The sequence below is a fragment of the Callorhinchus milii genome, unplaced genomic scaffold (genome assembly GCF_018977255.1).
Source record: "Callorhinchus milii isolate IMCB2004 unplaced genomic scaffold, IMCB_Cmil_1.0 Scaffold1382, whole genome shotgun sequence".
NCBI classification, from domain to species: domain Eukaryota; kingdom Metazoa; phylum Chordata; class Chondrichthyes; order Chimaeriformes; family Callorhinchidae; genus Callorhinchus; species Callorhinchus milii.
In genome coordinates this window covers 1-9,479 of record NW_024706123.1, presented here as the reverse complement: position 1 = coordinate 9,479, position 9,479 = coordinate 1, and the positions used below count along the sequence as shown (strand labels likewise).

At 45.1% G+C, this 9,479-nt stretch overlaps 1 protein-coding gene across 1 annotated transcript; it reads right to left on the bottom strand.

Annotated features, from left to right (window-relative positions):
* Positions 1–770: 770 nt before the first annotated feature.
* Positions 771–9,151, bottom strand: LOC103171757 (alpha-1B-glycoprotein-like). The gene is made up of 5 exons (XM_042346697.1): positions 8,871–9,151; positions 7,975–8,259; positions 6,852–7,136; positions 4,581–4,865; positions 771–1,672 (listed from the first exon to the last, which is right to left on the bottom strand). Exons 1-5 carry the CDS (start codon positions 9,133–9,135, stop codon positions 1,524–1,526), a joined length of 1,269 nt encoding a protein of 422 aa, XP_042202631.1. The 5' UTR covers positions 9,136–9,151; the 3' UTR covers positions 771–1,523.
* Between the last annotated feature and the right edge of the window lie 328 nt (positions 9,152–9,479).

The window sequence follows — 9,479 nt, the reverse complement described above, 5'->3', positions numbered from 1 at the left end:
CCATCCAACAAAACTTTCCTTCCCTGTTGGAGCGCATCAGCAAGAACAGAAGATAAGGGAACTTCATTAATAACGACTCAACCCCAAAGTCATACCTTTTCACCATTAACACCGTTTCCTTGTTTGTTTTTTCCACTTTTCGTACAAAATATCTGCTGTTACATTCCTTCTTCTCACAAACATATCCAACGAAGTTAGGGAAGGACAACAAATATCAGTCAAGGAAACTTCACTAAATTGTTATTAGAACTTCGCTGGAAAACACGGGTCCAGGAAGGCCATTAGCTGCAGAAACAACTCGGTTTCACTTCAAAGGTTTTACAGATTTATGGCGTCATTAATTTAGTAGTGGACTTTCATTTAAGCAAAGCTACAAAAGAGTTAATTTTATGTCATCCAATTTATATGTAAAATGCAAACCAAAACAGCACAGTAGTCATCTTAACAGAATAAAAAACGTTACAATATTAAAACGATAACAACTGCATATTTAATTTGAGCAAAGCTTATCAAAAGCACAAAGATATTCCTATTATGTGTCATTCTAATGCCTAGCACAGCTGACCAGGGAGCATCACTGTCAGAGAGCACCGATTCCATTCCACACACAAGGAAAGGTCAACATGTTGTCAGTGTTCTGCACAAATTAGCTGCTGCAAACTCACAAAAACTCACAGTCACTGCACTTAACAATATATTGTGTGAAACGCTTTGAGAAATTTTCCAGGTAGGAACACTGTACAACTAAGTTGAAAAATATGATCTGTTTATTATTGCAAAACATGTGAAACTCTCAGTGTGGAGAGAAAGGTTTTAAACAATTAAGAGCAAGCTGGATGTTGACATGAGAGCCAGGAACAGGAAAGTGGATTGCTTAGAAGTGTAGTCAGCTGTGAACATCATTTGCAAGCATGTTACTGATGTGAAAAATGCTATGCACTAGAATATTATTTGGTATTCTACGTCTCCATTCATTTCCCACTGACACCTTAATCCATTATTCCCTAAATCCATCTCCCTCTGACACCTGTTGATGTGCTAATGAACGATCAAATGGAAAGATATATTTCATCTTAATCCACCGCAAAGCAATTTTATTATACATGTGTGTTCGCCTCCAAAATAAATCACACGATCCTATGGTTTGATTAACTTGTTGGCTGATTCTGGCACATTGCTGTAAGCAAATTAGCTGCCGCGTTTACCCCAAAATAACCTCGTTTATCAACAGTACATCTTGAAATGTGCTTTCAGACATTTTCGTGATGTGGCAACTGCAATATCAAATGTGGGAATGGCTATTGGTCTGATTATTGACAGGTGCATTTTGCCTCTCATCACTTCGCCTCTCACAGGCGGGTGAATGAGACAGAGAACTGGGAAGTGAGTGCATCAAGGTGTTTGAGGAAAAAGCAAAGGGAAGAAATTAAATCAACAGTAAGAGAAAGATTCTGTGGACTGAGACGGAGAGTAATCTGGACACCAGCTGGATTATGGGAGCTTTCAAGAGAACAGTGGAGAGTTCAGGTCGTGTCTTCACTAACCCTTTCTTGACTGTTATATGTTTTTATTCGTCGGTGATGAACCACGAGCAGGACAATAATTAACGGACACAACGAGATCACCAGGATGAGGCGGCCGACGTTCGCAATTCCCTGAGTAGTCAAGTAACCTGTGAAAAAGACACAGATACAACACTGGTCAGTGACTCAATCATGATTTTTCGATTGGCCGACGTATCTTTGGTCAGCCGGATATCTACATAGCACGGCGACGAGCTTCCACTTGTGGCCAGGTAAAAACGACTGAAATAATTGTACTTTTATAGAGAAGCACAGACACTACTCTGCTGGATCTTACTATGGTTCAACATATTGGCACATGGATGTTTGGCTCTGGCTGGAATGCAAAGCAGCGTGCAAGGTTATCTTCTGATTAACAAATCAAAAAGAAGATTACAACAACAGCACCCAACATTTATATGGGTCCCTTCACAGAGGATAGCGCCTGGTAGCGCTGCACAGAGAACCGTTGTTTGCCAACCACGGGAGAGCCGGAGGGAAATGTGAACATAGGAGCAGCGAAAGAGGTAAAACCACAAATGAGATTATGGATGGACAAAGGGTGGTTAAGAAGAAGGATTAGAGGAAGGAACTCAGTGGATACGGGGCACAGTACCACAACCTCTTATGTGGAATCATAGAGAAATATAATGTTGCAAAACCGAAGGTGGTCATTTCGTCCTTCGCGCCTTCCGCGAAGAGTTTTTGAAGAGCAACCAACCCGTCCCAATGACGTGCTCTTACCTCGTCGACCTGCATTAATTTTCTTTTTCAAGTACTTATCTAGTGCTGCTTTGAAAGATGTTGTCGAATCTGTTTCCACCACAATTTAGGCAGGGCATCCCTACCAACTCCCTGGATCAAACCAATTCTCCTCATCTCCCGTCTGCTTCTTTTGTCAACTATTTTAAATCTCTGCTCTAAGAAGAACAGCTTCTCCAGTCTCCCAGCGTAATTAAGTTCTTCAACCTGATGAATGTCCTCGGTACCCTCCACGAGGCGACAAGTCTCTAGCATTCTTCATAATGTGTACTGGCAATAATTGGAAACATGAAACCAGCTGAAACCTCACGAACTGTTACCAGAGGTTCGACAGAAGCTACTTACTCTTGCATTTTAAATTTATCAACCCTAGTATAATGTATGCTTCTTTTTGAATACTTCGCCAACCTGTTCCGCCACCTAAAATGAATTGCTTATGTGCACCCAGATCTCTATGCACTTGCACCCACTTGAGAACTGCAATATTTATTGTTTGTTGCATCTCCTTATTCCTCTTCTGAAAATGCATTGCTTCCCACTGCTCTGCATTAGCTACTTCCATGTGTCTGCCCATTTCACCATTCTGTCGGTATCCTCCTGCAGTCTGCTGCCATCCTCCTTCATTTTTGCAACACTTCCAAATTCTGTGTCATCTGCAAACTTTAAAATGTTTCATATATAGCCAAGTATAGATCCTTAATATACTCACAAAATAGTGAGACTCGTAACGTGTCCTGGGGGACACAACCGCATACTTTCTTCCAGCCTGAAAACAGTTCACTATTACCCTCTGCTGTCTGTCTCCGGCCAATTTTAGATCCGTGTTTCCATACACTTGCCTTAAACTCATGGCCTTCAGTGCTGCCAATCAGACTGTTTTGGCACCTTAACTAACGCATTTTGAAAGTCTACGTATACAAGAACAACTAAATTTCCTTCATCAACCCTCCCTGTTACATGAACAACTCAACCGAATGCAACTATTGATTATAATAACAAATAGGGGTGAGTCGTGCAGTGGTGGGTTGTGGTAAGGGGGTAGGTGGGGAGGGTGAGAGGGAAAGATGGACTTGGAATATCAGAATCGAATAACCCCTGATTGGACCCTAGTCCCGTTCCTGAGCCAGGCAGTTCCGACTATCAAGTTGTACTCACTGCTATTGGCATAAAAGCCCAGGCTGGGCCATGTCCAGGACCTGGAAGGGCAGACAAGTCAATGCGGGCAGAGAGTAATTCTTCTCAGCTCCTGTCCGAGATGAAAACCAGCGGGAGCGATGGAAGGACATGGCTCCATCTCAATGACATGTTTTATTGCTTTAGCAAGGAAAACACTAGCATTTACCTCAACTCAAATCCTGGCTTTTGGCACTCACCGAAATACAAGCATCAACCCTGTATATGATACAAGAGGGTCTCGAGCTTAGCAAGTGGGGGAAAACGTAGACGGAGGTGGGGGAGAGACGTGGAGAGTTGGGATAGAGTGGGAGTAGGGAGAGAGGAGGGGATGGGAGAGTGGCGCAGAAAAGGTGGGAGAGGGGAAGAGGGTGACAGATCACAACCAGGCAATACAAAAAATAATTAAGCAGCAAGAGATTCACCAGTGGGAAATGAGATAGTAGAAATCGCTGCCTGAAGCTAGGATTGAATCAGATATTCTAGAGAACTTCAAATGAGCGAGAGAACGCTAAGATTTTTCAATTGCGTGGGACTGTAGGATGGAATGACGAAGAGGTGATTTGAACATTTGGCCGTTGTTTAGTGGATGGGATGGAGAAATAACTAGTGTGGGAGTGTGTGAGGCAATACGTGTGTGGGAGTGTATCATTGTATGGGAGGGTATGAGTATATGTGACGGAGGGTGGAAAGCTTCTGGGAGGGAGAGAGGGTGAGGCAGGCTGTGTGTGGGAGGCAACGAAGTACTCAGCGGGAAGTAGGAAGGGAGGAATGGGGACTGACTCGTGTCAAAAAGATAGGGAAAGAAGATAATATTTGGGGAAGGCAAAGTTTCCGTAGAGAAAGAGAAAAAGAGAGAGAGAGAGAAGAGACAAGCGGGGAGAGTGGGATTGAATCGGATAGCTCTTTTCAAAGAAACAACACAAGTATTATCGACTGAATGTCCTCCTGCCATGCGAATAATTCTGTGATTCTATAAAGGAGTGGGAGTTTGGGGCGGAGGCATGCTGTGATCGCGGTGAATAGACACTAGGGGGCAGTAAGGTACCATTGGTTGGCGAGGGTGCAGGCTCTCGCTCTTACCCCGCACAGAGATTGCCAATCGATCGCTCTCTGGTGATGTGATCTCTCGTCCCTCTATGTGTGCAGTATATTTACACCAGTAATTTCCTGCACTGATGTCCGATTGGGTGAATGTGGTCGATTGGTTATTTTCTGGAGCTGGTTGTGATGAGATAAACTCGCCGTCTCTGTACAGAGAGAAATTGCTGCCAGGATATTTGCCAGAACATGAGATCACGGCGCTTTCCCCTCTCACAATCACCTGGGAATCTGGTTTCAGGGAAATAGTGGGTTTCTTGAGCGGATCTGTAATTAAAACACAGTAAAGTTTGTCTCACAATGCCTCGTTCCGTGGAAGAGACACTATTCAGTTCAGAGAAAAGGTGACAATTTCCTTGTTTCCCAACCTGGAGGTGGCGTAATTACGAGCGGAAAGTTTTGAGGGCTAAGATCGGGACGGATTGCAGCAAGTGTTTCTCTTCACAGAGTAAGGGGAGCAACGTCTGATAGCGGAGGAGCAAGGGGAACGCAAATGGGACCAGCGAATGTAAAACAAAGAGCTCCAGCTTGCGCAGGGAGAACGGGAATTTAATCTGATGTGCTCGTGTGATCTTCTGGCGTATTTTAAACAGCAGAATAAAATCAGAACCAGAAGGTCAAACAGAGAATTCAGGAGAACCGACTTCTCAATGAGGGAATTGAGATTTTGGATCTCATAAGTTAGGATTGAATCAGATAGTCTAGATACGTTCAAGATGTAGAGAGGCCTACACAGGAGTGACAGGGGAAAAGTGGATTTTGAAGGGAGAGGGGGTGTGGGATGGATTGAGGGAGAGGAGAACAGCAGCCGTTGGACGGTATCAAGTGGTGGGAGTTAGGAACAGACTGTGTGGGAGTAACTGAGTTTGTGGTAGGCAATGGGATGTGGGATGATATCAAGGTGTAGGAGGGTATCAAGGTGCGAGACAGAGGGAACGGAGAAAGCAGGAGAGTGGGATTGAATCGCCAGATGTTTTCGAAGAGCCGGCATAGGCACGGGAGGTCGACTCAGTGCTGCATAGTTCTACGATTATATAAAGTGAAGCGAGGGTGAGGCAGATGCTTGCTCTGATCGCGGTGATTGGACACTAGGGGGCAGCGAGTGTCCATTGGTGAGAGAGTCCAGACACTCGCTCTCACCCCACGTCCATCTTCCCACTCGATCGCTCTCTGGTGATGAGCGCTCGCGGGCGTCCGTGCGTGTGGTACACTGACACCAGTAATCTCCTGCACTGATCTAGGATTGGGTGAATGTTGACGTGTTGTTATTCTCTGGAGCTGTTTGTGATGTGATCAATGTCCCTTCTCTGTATCAAGAGAAATTGCTGTCTGGATAATTTACAGAATATGAGATCTTAGCGCTTTCCCCTCTCACAAACCCCCGTGAATTTGGCTTCAGAAATGGTGGGTTTCTGGAAATGGAGTAAAGATAATCTCAGAAACACTCGCTCCGTGACATGAAAACAGTTCAGTTCAGCGGAAAACTGTCTATTTGCTTATTTTTTAAACTGAAGGAAGCATCATGTAGAGTAGGGGAGGCAAGAGTTAAGCGACAGGTTCAGCACAGCCCCGAGCATATGTTTCTTTAAACCTAGGGAGGGGTCAACGGCTGGGACAGGGGTGGCCATGGAGAGCAGTGAGGCCGTGGCCTGGTGTACCACAAAGCTATAGCCAGGGACGTGAGACCGGAAATTCAGACAGAAACTCACCTGACCTTCAGACGTATTTAAATAACAGGATACGATCACATCCAGGGGAACAAACAGAAAATTTAGGTGCAACGACTTCACAAACAGTGGAGTGAGATGGTGGGAATCATTGACTGAAGCGGGATTGGAATCAGACAGTATAAACACAATCAAGAGGCAGCAAGACTTTCACAGGAGTGAGAGGAGATTAAAAGGTGTGGGAGGGAGTGAGGCTGTGGGAGAAAGTCAGTGTTTGGGAGAAATATAGGGTGGGGATGGAAGGAATAGAATGTACGTGCGGATGATGAATAGAAGTAATGAAGGGTTGTGGAATAGGAAGTGTGAAATGAAATAAAGGGGAAAGTGAGGAATTGAAGGAGACTTGTGTCATTGAGCGTTTGGTACATGTGTAAGGATGGATGGGGGTAGGGATGGGGGACAGTGGTACTTGGAGGGTGGATCTGTGATCAAGGCTAGTATAAACCAGCGGCAACGAACGGCCATTTAACAGATTCGTGAGAGAAACACAAACAGGTTATTATGTAAAATCTTACTCAGATCTTACCCCACAAATAGATTCCCACTCGTTCGCTCTCTGGGGATGTGAACTTTCGTCCGTCTATATGTGTAGCATATTTACACGTGTAATTTCCTGCACTGAAATCCGATAAGGCGAAATTTGCCGTTTGGATGTTTTCCGGAGCTGTCAGTGATGTGAAAAACTTGCCGTCTATGTATAAAGAGTATATGCTGCCTGGATAATTTCCAGAACATGAGATCTGAGCGCTATCCCCTCTCACAAACATCCGGGAATCTGGCTTCAGGGAAATGGTTGGTTTCTGGAGCGGTTCTGGAATGAAAAGATAATCTCACAAACACTCGCTCCGTGACATGAAAACAGTTCGGTTCAGAAAAAAACTGTCCAGTTGCTTATTTCTCAGCCTGAAGGAAGCATTACGAAGAGTAGGAGAGGCAAGGGTTAAGCGAAAGGTACAGGACAGGACCGAGCATATGTTTCTTTAAACCTAGGGAGGGGTCAACGGATGGGACAGGTGTGGCCATGGAGAGCAGTGAGGCCGTGGTCTGGTGTACTACAAAGCTGTAGCCAGGGACGTGAGACAGGGAATTCAGACAGAAACTCACCTGACCTTCAGAAGTATTTAAATAACAGGATACGATCACATCCAGGGGAACAAACAGAAAATTTAGGTGCAACGACTTCACATACAGTGGAATGAGATGGTGGGAATCATTGACTGAAGCGGGATTGGTATCAGACAATATAAACACAATCAAGAGGCAGCAAGACTTTCACAGGAGCGAGAGTAGATTAAAAGGTGTGGGAGGGAGTGAGGCTGTGGGAGAAAGTCAGTGTTTGGGAGAAATAGAGGGTGGGGATGGAAGGAATAGAATGCACGTGCGGATGATGAATAGAAATAATGAAGGGTTGTGGAATAGGAAGTGTGAAATGAATTAAGGGGGAAAGTGAAGAATTGAAGGAGACTTATGTCATTGAGCGTTTGGTACATGTGTTAGGATGAGTGGGCGGCGGGATGGGGGACAGTGGTAGTTGGAGGGCAGATCTGTGATCAAGGCTACCATAATGCAAGTGGCAGCGAACGGCCATTTAACAGATTCGTGAGAGAAACGCAAACAGGTTATTATGTAAAATCATACTCAGATCTTACCCCACAAATAGATTCCCACTCGTTCGCTCTCTGGGGATGTGAACTCTCGACCGTCTATATGTGTAGTATATTTACACGTGTAATTTCCTGCACTGAAATCCGACAGGGTGAAATTTGACGTGTGGATGTTTTCCTGAGCTGTCCGTGATATGAGAAACTTGCCGTCTATGTATAAAGAGAATATGCTGCCTGGAAAATTCCCAGAACATGAGATCTGAGCGCTTTCCCCTCCCACAAAGAACGGGGAATCTGGCTTCAGGGAAATGATGGCTTTCTGAAGTGGATCTGAAATTAAAACACAGTAAAGGTAATCTCACAAACACTCACTCTGATCTGATCTGTGACAGTGAACATCAGTGTCGACAATAAGCCCATCCTCACCCTCTGAGACTGTTTCTCTCTGAGGTTTAATACGAGGCAGAAATGTGGGTGGTTCCGACTACGTGTCTTGATTTGACGCTGCAATTCTTCCGTATTGAAATATTTTTTGATGTTTGGGTATGTCTTTCTGTGAGCGAAGAGTCAGTGTTAGCTCGGAGTCAGTGTGAGCTCTGGATCAGTGTGAGCTCGCGATCAGTGTGAGCTCGGGGTCAGTGTGAGCTCGAGGACAGTGTGAGCTCGGGGACAGTGTGAGCTCGGGGTCAGTGTGAGCTCGAGGACAGTGTGAGCTCGGGGACAGTGTGAGCTCGGGGACAGTGTGAGCTCGGGGACACTGTAAGCTGGAGTTGCTTATAGCCTTGACTGCTGTTCAGGTAGTGGTAACAAATCTCATGACGATATTCAATAACCGAAGGGATTCTTTTTCTGTTGCCATTGCCAACAATCCCCAAATTAAACTTGATTGGCCCTACACTCCACCCATATCAATGGCACGTTGTTGCAGTTGTGGTCTATACCTGAACAGAATATGCCACCGTCCTGCCCGTGTCCGCAGTCAGGCCGACCAACCACAGGCCCCGATCCTTCTCCAAAGCGAGCGTTACTTGAGACTGATACAGCAAATCCACATCCCAAATAGTTACAAATATATTCTGCCATCTCCATGTTCAGCGTCTCGCCACAAACTGTTCTCCAAGTGTCATAGTAGTACAGCTCAACTCTCCCCACACACCGGCTGTCTCCATTCACCAGTTTGGGTGGGTTACCTCCTGCCAAGTACATACAATACAATATCCACAGCAACAACTTCAAGCTTATGTCAATTAACACAATCTGTACCATCACAAACAGCGACGTGTGACCCTGGTGTTAGCAGAGATGGTGTGTACACACGTATAGCAGAGGAGGTGGGAACCTGGATAGTAGATGCTGTGTGACAATGGGTTAGCCGAGGATGTGTCATATTGTGTTAGGAGGGAAGCTGTGACACGGGGTAAGCCTGAGAATACATTGGAATATACAGCAGAGAAACATTCGGCCCAACTGGTTCTATGACGTTAATCACTCCCTGATTTCACTTTTCCGTTTTTTCTCCCCGCCCTGTGAATACCTCGCTTTTTAATACA

What these genes read in the sequence shown, in the direction of transcription:
- LOC103171757 (XM_042346697.1), bottom strand. Translation starts at nt 9,135, where the DNA reads ATGTACTTGGCAGGAGGTAACCCACCCAAACTGGTGAATGGAGACAGC. An exon ending in AGTGGGAATCTATTTGTGGG is followed by an intron (nt 4,866 to 6,851) that starts GTAAGATCTGAG and finishes TTTTAATTACAG; the next exon opens with ATCCGCTCAAGAAACCCACT. An exon ending in ATTGGCAATCTCTGTGCGGG is followed by an intron (nt 1,673 to 4,580) that starts GTAAGAGCGAGA and finishes TCTTTTTCACAG; the next exon opens with GTTACTTGACTACTCAGGGA.